The sequence below is a fragment of the Diaphorina citri genome, unplaced genomic scaffold, assembly GCF_000475195.1.
Source record: "Diaphorina citri unplaced genomic scaffold, Diaci psyllid genome assembly version 1.1 scaffold2107, whole genome shotgun sequence".
Classification (NCBI taxonomy): domain Eukaryota; kingdom Metazoa; phylum Arthropoda; class Insecta; order Hemiptera; family Psyllidae; genus Diaphorina; species Diaphorina citri.
Window position 1 is genome coordinate 12,250 of NW_007379532.1, and position 20,322 is coordinate 32,571.

Consider the following 20,322-nt stretch of genomic DNA (forward strand, 5'->3'; position numbering starts at 1 on the left):
TTAGTTTTTTTTCTAAAAAACCAAAAAAAAAAAAAAAAAAAAAAAAAAAAAAAACATTATTGAACCTCGGTTCTTTGTCTTAGCACAGCATGCCCATTCTGGGATGGGTCTCTCATCCGTGGCCGATCCGTGAAAGTGGTGATGATATACTGAGATATAGTGTACAAGCTGCAAGCTGCTCCAAGTGAATTCATATGAAGAAATTCATAGCAAAAACCCTGGAAATATAACCCTTGTAATTATTTCAGGAAAGGTTCCTAGAAGGGTAAAAGTGGCACAAATACAGAAAGAACGTCAAACAATATTTTTATTTTACTCCAAGTTTCAACACTCAACACTACTTAACACTGGTTCCTTAGTAGGTATGACGCCTTAGGTACTCTGTATATTAGGTACCTCTCCACCCCGCCAAGAAACAAGTGAGTTATTGACGGTCACTGAACACCTTAGCTTCCTTGGAAGTTATTAATTGATGTTAACCCTCCGTCAAACAAAAGTACACCACAAGCCTCAGTTGGCATGACACCGTAGGTTAGGTATGCCACCAGCTGGTTCCTTAGTAGGTATGACGCCTTAGGTACTCTGTATATTAGGTACCTCTCCACCCCGCCAAGAAACAAGTGAGTTATTGACAGTACTTTAAGCGGATTATGGGTAGCAACAATAGATACCACAAAGGAAGTGAATGTTGAAGTAACTACAGACGAATTTGACTCCTTTGTTCAAAATATTGGGAATAACATCTAGGCAGTTGGGTGGCAGAGAATGACTTTAACTGGCTTTGAATTTGAACATTGGGATTGGGTTTTAACAGCTACCTACTCGTAATTCATTAATTCATATTGGACCGCCAGCCTAATAATGAGCTCGGTTGCTAGCGCATAGCGCATCTGCCTTGTAAGCGCTAGGTCGCGGGTTCGATTCCCGCCCGGAGCGGTTTTTTCCTGAACGGATAATGTTCGTTCTCGGAACGGCTGGCTTTCTCCTATCCTGTCGTCCTTCTCTCTTCGATTTCGTGACGATGAGACCTTGGCAGTTACAGTTCTCTCTATCAAACCTTTAAAAAAAAAAAAAACATATTGAACCTTGGTTCTTTGTATGAGCATAGCATGCCCATTCTGGGATGGGTCTCTCATCCGTGGCCGATCCGTGAAAGAGGTGATGATATACTGAGATATATTATAGTGTACACTGTACCAGCTGCAAGCTGCTCCAAGTGAATTCATATGAAGAAATTCATAGCAAAAACCCTGAAAATATAACCCTTGTAATTATTTCAGGAAAGGTTCCTGGAAGGGTAAAAGTGGCACAAATACAGAAAGAACGTCAAACAATATTTTTATTTTACTCCAAGTTTCAACACTCAACACTACTTAACACTAGCTAAGCGTACTTAGCTAAGCTAAATGGAACAAAGCGATCATACGCCCAGTCAAATGAACAAAGTCTTGTTAGATTTCTTAAAAATATCTGAAAAAAAGTTTAAGCAACATAAACTTTAAGAAGAAGAAAAATTAATAAAAGCATTGTCGCAAAAATTAAATTCTGTTTTCATTTCATTAAAATATGTTCTTACCAAGAGCTTTTTTTTTTTTTTTTTTTTTTTTGTCAAGGGTTGTTTTTTTTGTTTTTTTCTCCTTTTTTAAGAAGAAAAATTAATAAAAGCATTGTCGCAAAAATTAAATTCTGTTTTCATTTCATTAAAATATGTTCTTACCAAGAGCTTTTTTTTTTTTTTTGTCAAGTGTTGTTTTTCTAGTTTTTTTCTCCTCTTTATAAATCTGAAGAGTTTTGACGGGAATAAATTTTTCGAAAAGTTTTAATTGGTTCGAGGAATTAGGTTAGTTCTTGTTTGGAAAAGAGAGAGGAAAAAACTCGATTTACTTCTTGCTTCTTGGTACTTCTGCTCGTATTCGTATATGGCTTTTCATTTTGCGCCACAAAGTTTCAGGAAAAGCTGATTACAAGGGAAAAGTTCACGTTACCGCTCTGCACATGCAAGCTTTTTTTACTTCGAATGTTTTTGCCTGGTTTGAAACCGTACTCAACTTACTGAGAAGTAAGAAATCAATTCATACTCGAGAGGTTATGTCGCATTTTGTTATTACATAAGCAACTCCATTTCGGCATTCCATAAGCTTTTTATACGAAATTAAAGCAAAAAAACTTTCTTCTTTTTTTAGCACATAAATTGGTATGTAGTTTAACTGTAATGTGGTTTTGTTTGTTTACAGACGTGATGGCAGAGGTGGGTTCAACAACATGGACAGAGGTGGCTTCAGTAACAACCGGTTCAATGACAGAAGACCAGACAATGGCCCTGTGGCGCATGAATCCATGCTGATTTCATTGACGGGCCCCAGTAACTTCAATGACAATCCACCCCCAGCACAACATTTCAACGATACGAGGAACTGGGGCGAACCCACCATGGAGTGGAATAATGGTCCTCCTCCTGTAATGGATAACCGTGGTCCTCCTCCTCTTGATAACAGAGGTCCGCCACCTCTGGATAATAGAGGTCCACCGCCTTTGATAGACGACAGACCAGGCTACATGGATAGAGGTCATATTGATGACAGAGGACCTCCACCGTAGGAACTGGGGCGAACCCACCATGGAGTGGAATAATGGTCCTCCTCCAGTAATGGATAACCGTGGTCCTCCTCTTGATAACAGAGGTCCACCACCTCTGGATAATAGAGGCCCACCGCCTTTGATAGACGACAGACCAGGCTACATGGATAGAGGTCATATTGATGACAGAGGACCTCCACCGTATGGATTCAACGACAGAGGTCCCATGAATCATAGAGGTGGTCCCGATAGACATATGGATAATAGAGGTCCTCCACCTCACATAGATAGAATGGATCACAGGCCACCACATTCGGACCGAATACCTGTGGATAATAGAGGTCCTCCAACACACGATAGACCGCATGACTTCAGAGGAGACCCCAAGGACTATCGTGGCCCCCCAGACGATAGACATACAGACGGCCGAGGTGGCTATCCTTACAAAGATAGTAGATATTCTGATCGAAGAGATGATAAGCGTAGGGACGACAAGGAAAACAAATACTATGAAGATAGGGAACGGAGGAAGCACATTGTCTACCGTGACAAATCAGGAGACAAAGAAAGAAGCAAAGAAAGGGATCGTGACTACGATCGAAGTAAAGATAAGCGACATGATTCAAAACGAGACTCAATTGATAAGAAGAAAGAGCATCATGACAAAGAAAAGGAAGAAAAAGATGAACGTAAGAAATCCAAAGATCCTAAAGATGATAAAAAGGAAAAGAAGAAAAAGAAAGAAAAGGATGTTGACAAGAAGAAGAAAAAGGAATCTGACAAGAAGAAAAAGAAAAAAGAAAAGGATGCAAAGGCTGAAAATGAAGAGAAAGAAGAAGATGAAAATAAAACGGAAAGTACAGAGGCAAAAGTTGATGAGCACAAAGTTGAAGGGGAGAAATTACATGCAGAAGAAACAGATACAGTTGATACTCAAGATAACATAGAGTTAGGCGAAAATAAAATACCTGTAGAAGAAAATAAATCTGAAGAAGGAGAAATTACCGAAGATAATGAAATGGAAAATCCAGAAGCTGAAAACTCGGAACCCAGCAAGGAAAATGTTATGCTTGCAGATTTACCTGAACTCTCTAAATGGGAACGTGATGAAGATAGTATTACCCCTGGAGGAAATATAACAGACGAAACGGCCACAAACGTCGAACAAAGTCTAGAAAATGGGAGTGATAAAAAAATTGTTACCTCTGACATTCTCAAACGAGCTGAAAATGCGATTTTCCAAAAGGGTATCACATCTGGAAAGAATTCTTCAAAAGATAAGAAAAGACCTGAAAAAGAGATAAAAACGGATGAAATGGTAGACTCAAAAGAGAAAGTAAGAGAACATGAGAAAGATGCTGTACCAGAGAAAGTTGAGAAAGCGTCTATTAAGGAGGAGAAAGAAAAGTTGAAGGAAGAAAGGATGAAAGAAGAAAAGATAAAAGAGGAGAGAATCAAAGAAGAAAGGATTAAAGAGGAAAGGATCAAAGACGAGAAAATCAAAGAAGAAAAGTTGAAAGAGGAAATGGAAAAAGAAATTCAAAGAGAACAACGCGAAAAAGAAAGACTGAGAGAAAAAGAGAAAGAACGTGAGCGATATGAACGGGAAAAAGAAAAACAGAGAGAAAGAAAACGTGAAAAGGAATTGGAGAAATCTAGAGAGATAATATCGAAACAATTGGAACGAAATTCTAAAGAACTTGAAAAGAATGCCCGAGAAATTCAAAGATTAGACCGCGACCTTATAAAGACTGTCAAATATTCCAAGACAAATGTCCCATTAGATTCAATCATAGTTGAACCGAAAGTTTCAATTCGGGATAGATTAGGTGCCAAGGTACACGAGGGAAGTTCTGATAGAACAGTTCTAATGAGTATGGTGGAAGTTGCACCTAGAGAGGACCGAAGGAAATATTCAGACTTTGTGCAGCGTAGAAAATCTCCTAGTCCGATGTTAGAAAGACGTGTCATTATTAGTAAACAGCCGCCACCTGTTGAATCTAGTAGGAAACATCAAGTCATTAAATCTGAACCGGACAAGAGACATAAGAAAAATGACGAAAAATACCAACAACGAAGGGACACAAAACGCAAGTCTGAGGATCATGAAGAGCCAGAACGTAAAATAGCCAAAGTAAGCTCAAAACAATCCAGTGAAAAGAAGAAGTTAACGTTAGATGAAGCCAACTTTGAGCCAGATTATGATTTAGAATCAGACGTGGATGAAACTGGTAAGAAATCGGATGATGGCGGCAAGAAACATGCCAAGTCCTCCAGTGACAGTGAAGAGTCAAGTAGTTCTGAATCTTCAAGTAGTGACTCGAGTATGGAGCGAAAGAAAAAGAAGAAGAAAGACAAGAAGAAAAAGAAGAAGAAGAAACACAAGAGAAAGAAGGAAACGGACAGTGAGAGCGAGAGCGAGGAACTTAGCAGCTCTGACGATTCCGACGAGCCTAAGAAGAAAAGAAAGAAAAAGAAATTGAAAACCAAGAAGGCAAGTAAAAAGTCGAAAAAGAAGAAGTCTAAACATAAGTGAACATAAAGATCTAGTTCTTAAGATAAATACCTACCTAGTAATAAAAGAAAATAATGCAAATAATGTACAAGACTTGTTTATGTAGGAGACCATCACACTACCATGCGCATCCAAATATCGTGCGCAGTCTGTTTAATTATTTATTGGTGTAACTTTTTCGTTTGGTTTGATTAGGGCGTCAATGAAAATAAACTTCGTTTAAAAATATTCACTTCCCTGTATAAACTTGATTTTGTTAATAATATTTTAATTTAGGTGTAGGTACTTCGGCTCGAAAATACCTACTTAATATCTAGTGACCTAAAGAATTACATAGGTATGTACTCGTATGTTCCACAAAAGCAAAACTTATAAGGAGTTGAATAAAGGTCTATTTGCTGTTTTTTAACTGAAAGAAAAGAGAGGTAAAAGATATTAGTCACTATATTTATTTTTAATAATTTATATATGTAGATCCTACTCGTAGACTTACTTAGCTCCTTAGTTAATGGGTATTTATACCTATTTATTTTTCCTAACTATATTATTACTTAGTGATGAACTTTATTAGATCAAACTATCAAAGTACACATTATTTGATATACATTTAGGCTGCTACCTTTCTATTTATTTTTTTGTCACGTTTTTTTTGTATTATAATAACATAGTCCTCATATATTTTTCTCCATGTTAGTAGGGTTCTGAGTTGATTTATTTTTACCATGTTGTGACTTTAATATCAAATATTATAATCATTTATTGGAATCAATAATGTCCAGGTTGTTTTCATTTTCTTTATTTTTATTTTCTTAATTTAAATATTGTTGAGGACATATTTATGATATCTAGTCCTATTACCTCTCCATTTCCTCATGACACACCCTGTTTATGGACCCAATTATGTACCACCCAGTATTCATGTTTATTTGTTTATAATATGACATTTTTCACTTTCCCATTTTTTCTACCTCTCTTCAGCATTATAATGCAAAAGTTTAGGGATTAGCTGGGTATTAATCTCGCTTTTTTTATTACAATATAAATATCATAGAGAAAGGCTGAGAGGAATTTTCAGCTGGCCTTGTACGCCGACGTAAAGTTTTTTTTTTACAACACAATTCCACTAGAATAATAATGAGATATTCTGCCTATAAATATGGAATAAATGTTTGTGTCCAAGTATAAATAATGGACATTAAATGTGAGAAACGTACCAAATTATAGGAAGTACCTATAGGAACTCATAAAAAGTTAATTACTGAACAAACATGGGTTTTACCCGTTGATTTGTTAATCAATCAATCGATCAAACGAAAAAAAAATCAAAAACTCTTAAACGATTGGTCCGGTTTTGCTAAAATTTGGTACTCAGTTTCAAGTAGGTAGTAGTTAGCGCGGTGGGCATCGTATCGGGGATTCGGAGTTGTTTTTCTGAAAGGTCTGTCAGATACTCGGGACGTGTGTGGCGGAAAAAGCTTCCGCCCTAGGTCTCTGCCAGACGCTCTAAGCGTGATGAGTCACGTTAGTGGCCGGCAAAAAGGCCAACTGTGACGTGTTTGCAATTTCTCTATCCGAAGATTATCCGCAAATCCAAAGTCGACGGACTTTTCCCCCTTTCTAATTTTTCTCTTAAGGTGGCGTTCCGATCCTAGCTGCCGAGCTGCCTGGTCGCGCCATAAAGGTGACGTTCCGATCCTAGCTGCCGGGTCGCGCGACTTCCATTACAAACTTCCAGTCGAACAAAAATAGTATTTTAAATCACATGAAAACCTCACGGGCAGCGCGACCACACTGCTCTCAGAGCGACTGGGCAGCGCGGTTCGGAAAGTACTGCATAAGAATACATAGGAAGCAGTAGGCAGCGGCCGCACAGCTCGGCAGCGCTGCCGGGTCGCGCTGCCCGGCAGCTAGGATCGGAACGCCACCTTCATTGAGCTTAACAGTGACACATCTTGGTGTACGTGTGTGTGATTTTCCCTTCTCTCTCGCGGTATGGCTCCAACTAGGAGATTTGATTTTCACAACTAGTGAATTTTCTTGTACGCGATTTGTGAATATTAGCAGAAACGCTTGCGCACAAACGAAGCGGGAGTCATGAATTATGACGTCATCGCTACGGGAGCGTATGCCGTGACGTCAAAGTTTACGATTTACCGGTATTTTTTAGATCGATTTATCTCGGTACCTATCTAGAAGTCGGAGAAGAAAAAGAAAAAATCCGTTGGTCCTCATTTTTCCTGCTCTATGACTTTGAAACATCACCCAAGTAAGCGCAACTGATCTATTTCTCTATCCGAAGATTATCCGAAAATCCAAAGTCGACGGACTTTTCCCCCTTTCTAATTTTTCTCTTACTGTTTAGAAGTCGGAGAAGAAAAAGAAAAACTCCGTTGGTCCTCATTTTTCCTGCTCTATGACTTTGAATCATCACCCAAATAAGCGCAACTGATCTATTTCTCTATCCGAAGATTATCCGAAAATCCAAAGTCGACGGACTTTTCCCCCTTTCTAATTTTTCTCTTACGCCCGCTTTCCCCAAAAATGAAAAATGTTCGCACCTCTTTCCCCAAACGAACGCTCGAAAAAAATCTCAGAAGTAGTCACAAAACACAAAAGTTGTTTCTTTGTTGCCATTTTCGCATACAATCTTGAACCTAGCCTCCCTCATCCCTCAAACTCCCTCACTTGTGCTCGAAAGGTAGACGCGGAAACATCGGAAAAAAAAGTTTGAAAATTAAATTTGGATTTTTTTCGACCTTTCGGGGGTGAAAAGTTTGCGTAATTTTTCGACCGTGATTTTTTTAAAATAATAAATTTATTATATACCTACCTAGTTAGGTATTATTTATTTAGTTTTTTTTTGGTGATAAATGTTAATGCCAAGAAGATTTTGATACTGTTTGGAGTATTTGGTGTGGCTTAGTTGGTGTCAGATCTACAATGGTGATAAATGTTAATGCCAAGAAGATTTTGATACTGTTTGGAGTATTTGGTGTGGCTTAGTTGGTGTCAGATCTACAATGAAGGACGTCCTGATTTTGTGCCTCTGTGTGGTTGGGTTTGTGAAGGACAGTTTCTCAGGTAAGATTAAAATAAATAGTTGTTTGTTTGTTTTTTTTTTTTTTTTCAATCAAATACCTACCTACCAGAATAAATAGAAAGGTCCCTACCAATGTTATAATAAAGTAAACAGTGGAGACGCCAGTTACATAATGTACCTCAGAAAACAGGTCCCAACCAGGCTATTTTTTAATAGCCTTCATTGCAATATTGTAAATTACTCAATAAATAATAATTACAAAGTCAAAAGCCTTTCTAAAGTTCATATAAACGAAAGCCATATTTTAGGTACCTAATATAATAAGTGCCATTTTTTCTACAGAATAGGTATATGTACCTACCTATTTACCTTCATAGGTAGGTACAAAGGGTAGGTAATACAAGTATAGGTATTATATTTCTAGCCTTGTTAACTGGTCTTAGAATGTTTGTTCCTTCGAAGGTTTACACCTATTTTTGTCTATTTGTAGATAGTTAGGCAGCTTTGTAATATTGGCCTATCCTATTCGATTGTATTTACTTTATCACCTAAGAGTTGTTGTTTATACAAAAGCTTCCTGCCATGAAATCCTATTTCTAAAGATTCAGTGTTTGGTCTTCCATTTTTATCATTTTCGAGTATTTTATTATAGTAGGTAACAGCTTTGTTTAGTTCGTCAATTTTATTTATTATTAAAATTGGTGATTATTTTTTAGTTTTATAATGGTAGGTAAATCAACTAAACCTTTGATCAGTTTGTCTATTTATTTTAAATTTATTTTTGAATCCTTTTGAGTATTGATTTTCATTCGGGTTTTCCAAGTTTTATAAAAATAAGTGATCATACACAGGATCACATAATTAAATCATATCTACCAATCGAGGATAATCTTCATCAGAGGTAAGTAGTGCAATCTTTGTCAAGGACCAAGGGCATTCTACCTACTACTTCAGCCACAACCACACACCTCTTCAAGATGATTCATCAATGAAACTCATTTTACAAGGATGATTCTCATTTCAGTAATTTCTTTATCTTCAAATTGAAATGAGATACTTCATGGAAAATAGAAAATTGGCATGACTATCTAGAAACTTTCCTAAGCCCATAAGTCATAAGTGGTTTATGGACTAATGTATGAAATTCTTGTTTTTGCACAATACTATAGGTAGTTGTGCTTGTACCTATCTAATTGCCACAACCTATCAGACAAAAAATGATAATAATATTTTCTGCTTGAATAGGGCTGTAAAGTTCCTTTTGCTCAAGCAGTATGCTAGTAGTACTATTGTCAAATTCTTTATTTTTGACATTTGATATTTTATTTTATTATTTTCAGGCTAAACAATGGAGTGGCTTTTTGGGAGGAAAATAACTCCGGAGGAGATGTTGAGGAAAAATCAAAGAGCCCTGAACAAAGCCATGAGAGACCTGGACAGAGAGAAGCAACATATGGAGCAACAGGAAAAGAAATTGATTGCTGACATTAAGAAAATGGCCAAGGAAGGGCAAATGGTAAATAGACTGTTTCCTTGCTATATTACAACTTTGGAGCTATACTTGACTATGGATGCCTTTGTAGAAATTTAGGTACCTATCCTAAATAGGATTTTTGTTCTTGGAACAGCTGACTTTGTCTTATCCTGTTTATCTTATTCAATTTATGAATGATTGTTACATTTCCTTCTATTAAACCTCAAAAAAAAAAAAAAAAAAAAAAAAAAAAAAAAAATCAAAAAGTCTGGGATTCGAACCCTAAGATATCAAAGCTTGAACTTTAACTTAAGGTGCCAATGATCTTTTCTGAGTTCTTATTCGTTTGAACACACCCTGTAAGCTAGTTCAAGTTGTAATGTGTGAATACCTATGTATTTCTCCTAGTTTAACACCACATACTATTATCTGACCTAACTTAACCCAGACTTTATCAACAGAACGGCATGTAGCTCTGTTGTTGGAGTTTGTGATAATAGTCGGACCCGAAAATCGGGAAAATTTTGAAAACTCCGACCTCCGACCACAGTCCAACTTTTTTGCCGTGTTTACTATAGGAGAAGTTAGCCTGTTGTAATCAGCTGAAAGTGAACAAAAAATCTATAGGGATTACCAAAATCTAGCCATCGTTGATCACAAAAATGCAACGGTTTGCAAAATTTAGGAGTCCCTGTCTTTCTGCGCCTCTCATTCATGGCTAGCTTCTCATTATGAGTTAAGGAGGTAAATAGAAAAGAATATCAAAAAATATCTTCAAAAGTGAAGCTTCAAAAGTGAATCAAATCGAGTGAGGGATACAAAATCAATTTTTTATTTGTTTAAAAAAATTTCTATGAGTGTTAATTTTAAAATATGAATTGATTTTAAATCACATTGATTAATATTCTTTAGAAATATCCTTAAAACCCCTCTTTTTCTTCAAAGTTTCATATCTCATTTTAAACTTTAGCTCCACAACGCAAGATTGCTTGAAGACAGTCCAACACCTTCTCACCTCCCTGTGCTTTGTGATAACTTTTGTTTACTTTTATTTTTCCTGATTTCTGAAACTGAAAAGAAAAAAATTCCAAGTTTAAACTTTAACTTTAAAATTTTAATTAATTTTACATTTTACACTAAATTAACAAACAACTCTCCTTAAGTTTAAACATTAATTTTAAATTTTTAATTAATTTTACACTAAATTAACAAATAACTTTCCTGCTTATATCCTTGTTCGCTCAGGAATATACACAGGATCACATAATTAAATCATATCTACCAATCGAGGACAATCTTCATCAGAGGTAAGTAGTGCAATCTTTGTCAAGGACCAAGGGCATTCTACATTCTACCTACTTCTTCAGCCACAACCACAAACCTCTTCAAGATGATTCATCAATGAAACTTATTTTATAAGGATGATTCTCATTTCAGTAATTTCTTTATCTTCAAATTGAAATGAGATACTTCATGGAAAATAGAAAATTGGCATGACTATCTGGAAACTTTACTAAGCCCATAAGTGGTTTATGGACTAATGTATGAAATTCTTGTTTTTGCACAATACTATAGGTAGTTGTGCTTGTGCCTATCTAATTGCCACAACCTATCAGACAAAAGAAAATGATAATATTTACTGCTTGAATAGGGCTGTAAAGTCCCTTTTGCTCAAGCAGTATGCTATTAGTAGTACTATTGTCAAATTCTTTATTTTTGACATTTGATATTTTATTTTATTATTTTCAGGCTAAACAATGGAGTGGCTTTTTGGGAGGAAAATAACTCCGGAGGAGATGTTGAGGAAAAATCAAAGAGCCCTGAACAAAGCCATGAGAGACCTAGACAGAGAGAAGCAGCATATGGAGCAACAGGAAAAGAAATTGATTGCTGACATTAAGAAAATGGCCAAGGAAGGGCAAATGGTAAATAGACTGTTTCCTTGCTATATTACAACTTTGGAGCTATACTTGACTATGGATGCCTTTGTAGAAATTTAGGTACCTCTCCTAAATAGGATTTGTTCTTGGATCAGCTGACTTTGTCTTATCCTGTTTATCTTATTCAATTTCTGAATGATTGTTACATTTCCTTCTATTAAACCTAAAAAAAAAAAAAAAAAAAACTTTAAACTTACAAGACAGTTTAATTTATTATTGACAAGCAGGCTCCGCCCGCATTTTGGCCATGGGTTGATTTTTAGTAGTTTTTTGGTCATAGTTTGGAAACCACTGCAAGTTTCGGAAAATCAATTCTTAGTGGGCCTATTCAAATTAAAAGGAAGCTATTCTCAAAGTTTCATCAAAATTGGTCCAGCCGTTTTGGCTGTGCATTGATTATGAATTAATGTATGAATGAATGAGTCAGGGTTTACTCTTTTATAGATATAGATTTCTCATTTTCTAGGAGTCTGTCAAAATCATGGCAAAAGATTTGGTGCGAACTAGGAAGTATGCTAAGAAGTTCATGATGATGAAGGCCAATATTCAAGCTGTGTCATTGAAGATACAAACCTTGAGATCACAGAATGCCATGGCAGAAGCTATGAAAGGATGTTCCCGAGCTATGCAGAATATGAATAGGTAAAGGAATAAAGAAAAAAAAATTGTTTGTGCTTACAAGGAAATCAGTAACTTAATCCCCTTTTAATCTCTTTATGCTATCCTACCCTAGGACTTTCAACTGCTTCAGTGGTGTTGTGGTCAAGACACTTACCTGGTAAACAGGAAGGTGTGGGTTCAATTCCAGTTTAGGTATCTATAAAATTTTATCCTCAATATAACTTAAGAAATTGACCTCAATAATAACTTAATAACAGCCCACTGACAGCAATAGCCCACTTCTGGAGTAAAGGGACTTTTTAGGTAAGCCTAGACCACTACACCACCAAGGCAGGTAAATAAGCACTATTATTATCCTACTCTATCACTTTATCCCTGTTTTCAGACAAATGAACCTGCCACAAATCCAGAGGATTCTCCAGGAGTTTGAGAAGCAATCGGAGATCATGGACATGAAGGAAGAGATGATGAATGATGCAATGGACGACGCTATGGATGCTGATGAAGACGAAGATGAAACTAACGCTGTCGTCACTCAAGTGCTTGATGAACTAGGTAGGCTCACAATGTGCAGGTCCTGGGTTCATGACTGGGCACACATTTTTTTTTTTTTTTTAGATTAGACACCGTTTTTATTTTGTAGCAATTAAACAACTGCTACACTAGACTTGTCTGAATTGTAGTATGCCTTTCATCAGATGAACAAGAAGAGACACAAAACTTCCCATTTACGTGCTGCTATAGACTTTTTTTGCACTCAGCCTTGAGGACAGAGAAGATTGCGATTTGCCTAAATAGCACAATTATGAGGCCAAATAGTGGTCAAACCGTACGTTTCTCGAGCTTTGACTTAAGTAGACTTGATATGTGTTTTATAAAGAACCTCACTACAAAGTTTGAGAGACTTGGTTCTAAAATGTGAAGTCCTCCCGGCCTCGTTAGCTTGGAGGGTAGTGCGTCTGCCTTGGAAGGGCTTGCAGTTACAATTCCCTCTATCAAACTTAATGAAAAAATACTACTAATAACCTACTTTGGTTTGGTTTCAGGTTTACAACTTGGCGATCAGCTGGCTAGTATACCTGACCCGGCTAGTTCCATGATGTCAGACAAAGGTAAAACCCCTGTGGCCATCCCTGGAGGGAGTGGTAGTAACCATTCTAACAACCATGGGGGAGGAGGAGGAAGCACTCTGTCCGATGCAGATGCTGATCTGCAGGCCCGATTGGATAATTTGCGGCGGGAATAAAATTCTGGATAATTTGCAATGCAAATGATATTCTGGATAATTTGCGGCGCGAATGAAATTCTGCATAATTTGCGGCGCGAATATAGTTTGCTGTGGTGATAATCTGCACTATGATTATCTATAGCTTGTTTATTCTTGGCGTTTGCAACGCGACCATTTTGTTTGAGACTGGTTGTGGTGATATTGTGTGGTGAAAATTGTTGTAACTGATAGTTTGGTTGGTAAACTGTAGACTCCACCCTGAAAACCTTGATTTTTTATTTTTAGTCTCATTCGAGCAGTATAAATTACTGATATTGTTTTCACTGTGCTTTCAGATAATTATCTAGAATTCTAGACCTATGAGGTTAGTTAGTAAATTAGTGCCGTGAACTGTAACAGCAATGTTGCTTGCTAATCAGCTTGGTGCCTAGAGCTGATGCAACACTATAAACTGAAAAATTCTTTTGTTTTATCCATTATAACTATTTTATTTTTATATGTATGTATATTGAAAAGTGTAACTTTTACACACAAGCACTTCATTTTTTTTATGCTAACTGTTCATGAAATGATTGTAAATAAACTTACCTATAATATTACTTTTTTTTCCTATAAAAATTTTTTTTTTTTTTTTTTTTTTTTTTTTTTTTTTTTAAGGGTCGCGATGATGTGTTTTTTATGTTTTGGCAGAAAAAATATAACGCTGTCAAAAAAAAAAAATAATAAAATAAAAAATGCTCGATTTTCACATTCAACATCAATTTTACTAGAATAAATTTTATTTTTTAAAAGAAACAACATGTATTTAAAAATAAAAAAATATTACACATAAAATTCTTTTGATCACAAGAGGGGATGGAGAACTTCCAAAATATATTGAAATAAAATAAAATCATAAATGGCCGGACGGGGCTACAGAGTTTAAACTCGGTTTAAGTTAAACTCCTAAATTGATCAATCTGATTGGCTGAAATTTTTGAAATCAACCAATCAGATATCAGATTGCTGAATCCAAAAGTTAAACCGAGTTTAAACTTATATTGCGGCTTCGGCCATGAATTTGTATATCGGAATTGCACTACTGTTGCTTTATTTGAACAAGAGATTGCGGGGTAATCTGAAACCCAGATTATGAAACCTCAAAATTACCAAGTGATTCTTTATGGATTGTTTGAATTTTGAAGTGTCACCTTGGGAAAATAAGTCTTATATCTCTTTGAAAGGAGAAAGGGTCAAGATAACAGCAACTTTTTTACTATTACTGTATTTGTATTCTATTGATTCACCTTTTCCTGCTCAAACGGGGTCGACATTGTCAGTCTTATCCAGCTCTACATCCGTACCAAATTCTCTGGCAAATCTTTTCTGCATAAATATATGTGAGGAAATCAGTAACTTAATACCCTTTTAATCTCTTTATGCTATCCTACCCCAGGACTTTCAACTGCTTCAGTGGTGTTGTGGTCAAGACACTTACCTGGTAAACAGGAAGGTGTGGGTTCAATTCCAGTTTAGGTATCTTAGGGGCAAACAGCCCTAAAGGATGAGTTAAGCTTCTACGAATCTAATATACAGATTTCAAATACATAATGAATAGCATAGTAATTATTTTACGTACAAACATTTCCATTGTCATGAGGACATCTTAAGAAAACCCGTATTAAATCTACGTCCTTGGATTTTTCGTACTAAATCTAAATTGTCTACTTTGACTTTTGTACTTTCTCACAAAAAACCATGGCACTTTTGAATTCGCTCTAAAATGTACCTACTACGAATAAACAATCTTGTAGTAGATAAAGCTTAAAGTTGTTTGTAAAAGAGTTATATATCTGTAAGTAGAAAAAAAGAGGTATGCATAACTATTGCATAGCAGAAATATCTCAAACTTGGAGTGGAGAAATTACTGAAATTTGTCTGAATATAACATAATTCATCAACAGAATTATTTGAAGAATTACAGGAATTCTTCTAATGGTCAAAATTAACAGGCAAATAAATTTGTCTGAATATAACATAATTCATCAACAGAATTATTTGAAGAATTACAGGAATTCTTCTAATGGTCAAAATTAACAGGCAAATAGAAAGTAATAAAATTGCAAAGTATAATGTTAACGTTACTTTTACCTGAATAGCATAATCAGTAATAATAATGTGAATAATTTATCCCACGAATGAAAATCGTCAATAATCAAATTAATGAAAAAAATTAAGAATGCACTAAATAGTCAAAACAGCCAATGCATTCTGATATTTCTGTCACTGTCTGGATTCCTGACTAATCGCATTTAAACATGAGAAATAAAGTTGAATTTACTCGTAGGCGTTTAGTGAACAAACTTCTTTTTGTTAGAGTGTCTTTTAAACTCTCTTGTCTTTCACTAAATAGTCAAACAGCCAATGCATTCTGATATTTCTGTCACTGTCTGGATTCCTAACTAATCGCATTTGAACATGAGAAATAAAGTTCTGTTGAATTTACTCGTAGGCGTTTAGTGAACAAACTTCTTTTTGTTAGAGTGTCTTTTAAACTCTGTTGCCTTTTGATATCTAAAAGAAGTCTTCTGAGTGAAATTTTGCTATTTTTTTTTTTATGAAAATTTTCAAAGACTTAAAGAGTCTGTCTGTTTCTCATGTTAAGGGATATATCTAAAAGAAGTCTTCTGAGTGAAATTTTGCTATTTTTTATGAAAATTTTCAAAGACTTAAAGAGTCTGTCTGTCTGTCTCTCATGTTAAGGGAGATGTTTTAAATCTTTTAATAGATGGGTTTCTGTGGGTACAGAACTACACACCATGGAATATGCTTTAACAGTCAGGGTGTTGAAGTTGAAAATTCATATCTCCTTGGCGAAAGTGCCATAGAGAGGAATAATAAAATAGGGCTCATTTCTTTGGCTCTGCGAAATCATTTACAAAATATTATACCTGGGCCTTTCTTTACTTATACATATCATATTTAACCTGTTAACGCGTTGGACTGTGGATCTGGAGGTTGGTAGTTCGAGTCCAAGTCAAGTCATAAAATGTACCTAGGTGTAAAAATCGGGGAACAATATTTGTGACAAGCATTTAAGTAAATATGCTTAACACAAATAAAAATTCCTTAATATCATACTTGGCCCGTTCTTCACTTATCCATAATATCATACTTGGGCCGTTCTCGTATCGTTCTCGGTTACTTCTCAATGACCCGTGTCTGGGCTCAGATGCCTGTTAGATCGCGACAAGCTGATAGTTTTAAATAAAGGACTACTTACTGACACTTTAACGCGAGAAATGACTTTTCCTACAACATTGCAAAACTCTTCCACCCAACCCCAAAGAAAACCTTCCTTCTGTATCAAACAATGGAAAAACTCCTTAATGTGCACTCATTTAAAACGGGAGGCCGTTCTCGTATCGTTCTCGGATACTTCTCAATGACCCGTGTCTGGGCTCAGATGCCTGTTAGATCGCGACAGGCTGGTGTTCAGGCTGATCCTCTCGCCAGGGTCTATGGGGTTTTCGGTGCGCCAGCCCACAGCGTTTGCGCCAAACTGATAGATAAGTCGACCGTCTACAGACCTCAGAATGTCGTGCGAAAACCCAAGAAATACTTGCAAATTTTAAGCAGATTATTATATCTAAGTAAGTAAATATATGGTAATTTACAAAATTAGCTTCTAATGGAATTTAAATTGCCATTTTCAGAAACGCCTACTATAGGTACTATAATTCTACATGAAATTTAAGGCGACTGCAAAAGAACTATGTACATGTTTTGCATGGCCCCAATTAACTGATTGATTATTATTTGTATGTATTTCATTTCTTTTTTTTCTTCTTCTTCTTCTTCTTCTTCTTCTTCTCCTTCTTCTTCTTCTTCTTTTTTTTTCCTTTTAGTCTCATGTCTAAAGGGAATTTAGGTTCATATCTAATGGAATTCAGATGAAAAAATGATGTCGTGCTTGTAGTAGTACCTGCAATTGATATTGAACGAAGGGAGAGAAGTTAGAAAAATACACCCAGGGTGGATTTCACTAATATTTTTTTCAAACCCTGGAAAGCCTGTTAAGCTAGCACCCAGTTCAGTTAAGTCCCATTTGATTTGTATAGGCGAGGCGTAACAGAGCTGGCTAACAGGCTGTTAGGGCGAAAAAGAAGTTTGGTGAAACCTACAATTAATATTTTATAAATATCGTATAGTAATAATCTAATATTAATTAGACTTACTTTATCATGGACACTCGTTGCTATATTGAAAGATTGACCTCAATAATAACAGCCCACTGACAGCAATAGCCCACTTCTGGAGTAAAGGGACTTTTCAGGTAAGCCTTGACCACTACACCACCAAGGCAGGTAAATAAGCACTATTACTATCCTACTCTATCACTTTATCCCTATTTTCAGACAAATGAACCTGCCACAAATCCAGAGGATTCTCCAGGAGTTTGAGAAGCAATCAGAGATCATGGACATGAAGGAAGAGATGATGAACGATGCAATGGACGATGCTATGGATGCTGATGAAGACGAAGATGAAACTAATGCTGTCGTCACTCAAGTGCTTGATGAACTAGGTAGGCTCACATTGTGCAGGTCCTGGGTTCATGACTGGGCATACTTTTTTTTAGATTAGACACCGTTTTTATTTTGTAGCAATTAAACAACTGCTACACTAGACTTGTCTGAATTGTAGTATGCCTTTCATCAGATGAACAAGGAGAGGAGAGACACAAAACTTCCCATTTACGTGCTGCTATAGACTTTTTTTGCACTCAGCCTTGAGGACAGAGAAGATTGTGCCCTAAATAGCACAATTATGAGGCCGAATAGTGGTCAAACCGTACGTTTCTCGAGCTTTGACTCAAGTAGACTTGATATATGTTTTATAAAGAACCTAACTACAAAGTTTGAGAGACTTGGCTCTAAAACGTGAGGTCCTCCCGGCCTCGTTAGCTTGGGGGGTAGTGCGTCTGCCTTGTAAGGGCTTGCAGTTACAATTCCCTCTATCAAACCTAATGAAAAAATACTACTAATAACCTACTTTGGCTTGGTTTCAGGTTTACAACTTGGCGATCAGCTGGCTAGTATACCTGACCCGGCTAGTTCCATGATGTCAGACAAGGGTAAAACCCCTGTGGCCATCCCTGGAGGGAGTGGTAGTAACCATTCTAACAACCATGGGGGAGGAGGAGGAAGCACTCTGTCCGATGCAGATGCTGATCTGCAGGCCCGATTGGATAATTTGCGGCGGGAATAAAATTCTGGATAATTTGCAATGCAAATGATATTCTGGATAATTTGCGGCGCGAATGAAATTCTGCATAATTTGCGGCGCGAATATAGTTTGCTGTGGTGATAATCTGCACTATGATTATCTATAGCTTGTTTATTCTTGGCGTTTGCAACGCGACCATTTTGTTTGAGACTGGTTGTGGTGATATTGTGTGGTGAAAATTGTTGTAACTGATAGTTTGGTTGGTAAACTGTAGACTCCACCCTGAAAACCTTGATTTTTTATTTTTAGTCTCATTCGAGCAGTATAAATTACTGATATTGTTTTCACTGTGCTTTCAGATAATTATCTAGAATTCATGCACTATGATTATCTATAGCTTGTTTATTCTTGGCGTTTGCAACGCGACCTTGAGACTGGTTGTGGTGATATTGTGTGGTGAAAATTGTTGTAACTGATAGTTTGGTTGGTAAACTGTAGGACTCCACCCTGAAAAAAGACCTCTATGCCCCCCCCCCCCCTGAAAACCCAATAGGGTTAAACATATAAAGAGATGATATTGAAAAGTGTAACTTTTACACACAAGCACTTCATTTTTTTTATGCTAACGGTTATGAAATAATTTTTAAAAAACTTTCCCATAATATTTTTTTTCCTATAAATCTATAAAAATTTTTTTTTTTTTTTTTTTTTTTTTTTTAAGGGTCGCGATGATGTGTTTTTTATGTTTTGGCAGAAAAAATATAACGCTGTCAAAAAAAAAAAATAATAAAATAAAAAATGCTCGATTTTCACATTCAACATCAATTTTACTAGAATAAATTTTATTTTTTAAAAGAAACAACATGTATTTAAAAATAAAAAAATATTACACATAAAATTCTTTTGATCACAAGAGGGGATGGAGAACTTCCAAAATATATTGAAATAAAATAAAATCATAAATGGCCGGGCGGGGCTGCAGAGTTTAAACTCGGTTTAAGTTAAACTCCTAAATTGATCAATCTGATTGGCTGAAATTTTTGAAATCAACCAATCAGATTGCTGAATCCAAAAGTTAAACTGAGTTTAAACTTATATTGCGGCTTCGGCCATGAATTTGTATATCGGAATTGCACTACTGTTGCTTTCTTTGAACAAGAGATTGCGGGGTAATCTGAGTCCCAGATTATGAAACCTCAAGAATTACTTAATATACCAAGTGATTCTTTATAGATTGTTTGAATTTTGAAGTGTCAACTTGGGAAAATAAGTCTTATATCTCTTTGAAGGGAGAAAGGGTCAAGATAACAGCAACTTTTTTACTATTACTGTATTTGTATTCTATTGATTCACCTTTTTCTGCTCAAACGGGGTCGACATTGTCAGTCTTATCCAGCTCTACATCCGTACCAAATTCTCTGGCAAATCTTTTCTGCATAAATATATGAATAAGTACCGCGTTTGAACAAGAATTTGGTACATTGCACACCTTTTGAAATAAAATACCAAAGGTATATCATCATAAAGTGATGAAGACATTGAGAAAAAAAGAAATGATTTTTAAATTTTACATATTTATAAGAAGTAGAAAAAGAAAGGGGGAATAAATAAACTAAAAATAACCAAACAAATTGATGAAATAGAAAGAAAAACGAGAATTCCAAATACATCAAAAAAGTTATTAAAATAAAAATGAAAAAATAATAACAACAACATCAA

General features: G+C 35.9%; 2 protein-coding genes and 2 long non-coding RNA genes across 8 annotated transcripts in view; 2 read left to right on the forward strand and 2 right to left on the reverse strand.

Moving 5' to 3' along the window:
• Positions 1–5,829, reverse strand: part of LOC113471139 — an 8,956-nt gene extending 3,127 nt beyond the window's left edge. The window contains exon 1 of the long non-coding RNA XR_003393952.1: positions 5,712–5,829. This is a non-coding gene — a long non-coding RNA (uncharacterized LOC113471139). The remainder of the gene's footprint in view (positions 1–5,711) is intronic.
• LOC103518179 (glutamic acid-rich protein-like) lies at positions 2,237–5,523 on the forward strand. The gene is made up of 2 exons (XM_026830062.1): positions 2,237–2,408; positions 2,596–5,523. Exons 1-2 carry the CDS (start codon positions 2,263–2,265, stop codon positions 5,111–5,113), a joined length of 2,664 nt encoding a protein of 887 aa, XP_026685863.1. The 5' UTR covers positions 2,237–2,262; the 3' UTR covers positions 5,114–5,523.
• On the reverse strand, positions 2,241–2,844 carry LOC113471138. Its single transcript, XR_003393951.1, has 2 exons — positions 2,772–2,844; positions 2,241–2,587 (listed from the first exon to the last, which is right to left on the reverse strand). It is a non-coding gene; the product is annotated as an uncharacterized LOC113471138 (long non-coding RNA).
• Positions 5,830–8,966: 3,137 nt separating the features above from the next.
• Positions 8,967–18,892, forward strand: LOC103518178 (charged multivesicular body protein 2a). Of its 5 annotated transcripts, none has more exons than XM_008483233.3 (5): positions 8,967–9,033; positions 9,473–9,648; positions 12,013–12,188; positions 12,553–12,722; positions 13,214–13,871. In XM_008483233.3, the coding sequence occupies exons 2-5, from the start codon at positions 9,481–9,483 to the stop codon at positions 13,411–13,413; spliced, it is 714 nt and encodes a 237-aa protein (XP_008481455.1). In that variant the 5' UTR covers positions 8,967–9,033; positions 9,473–9,480; the 3' UTR covers positions 13,414–13,871. The 5 variants fall into 5 exon arrangements, with proteins under 5 accessions (XP_008481455.1, XP_017303214.1, XP_008481454.1 ...); XM_017447725.2 differs by lacking the exons at positions 8,967–9,033; positions 9,473–9,648; positions 12,553–12,722; positions 13,214–13,871 and adding exons at positions 10,772–10,913; positions 11,356–11,531; positions 17,793–17,962; positions 18,446–18,892; XM_008483232.3 differs by lacking the exons at positions 8,967–9,033; positions 9,473–9,648 and adding exons at positions 10,772–10,913; positions 11,356–11,531 and having other exon boundaries at positions 13,214–13,413.
• Positions 18,893–20,322: the final 1,430 nt, after the last annotated feature.

What these genes read in the sequence shown, in the direction of transcription:
- LOC103518179 (XM_026830062.1), top strand. Translation starts at nt 2,263, where the DNA reads ATGGACAGAGGTGGCTTCAGTAACAACCGGTTCAATGACAGAAGACCA. An exon ending in GCACAACATTTCAACGATAC is followed by an intron (nt 2,409 to 2,595) that starts GAGGAACTGGGG and finishes GGACCTCCACCG; the next exon opens with TAGGAACTGGGGCGAACCCA.
- LOC103518178 (XM_008483233.3), top strand. Translation starts at nt 9,481, where the DNA reads ATGGAGTGGCTTTTTGGGAGGAAAATAACTCCGGAGGAGATGTTGAGG. An exon ending in TGGCCAAGGAAGGGCAAATG is followed by an intron (nt 9,649 to 12,012) that starts GTAAATAGACTG and finishes CTCATTTTCTAG; the next exon opens with GAGTCTGTCAAAATCATGGC. An exon ending in TCAAGTGCTTGATGAACTAG is followed by an intron (nt 12,723 to 13,213) that starts GTAGGCTCACAA and finishes GTTTGGTTTCAG; the next exon opens with GTTTACAACTTGGCGATCAG.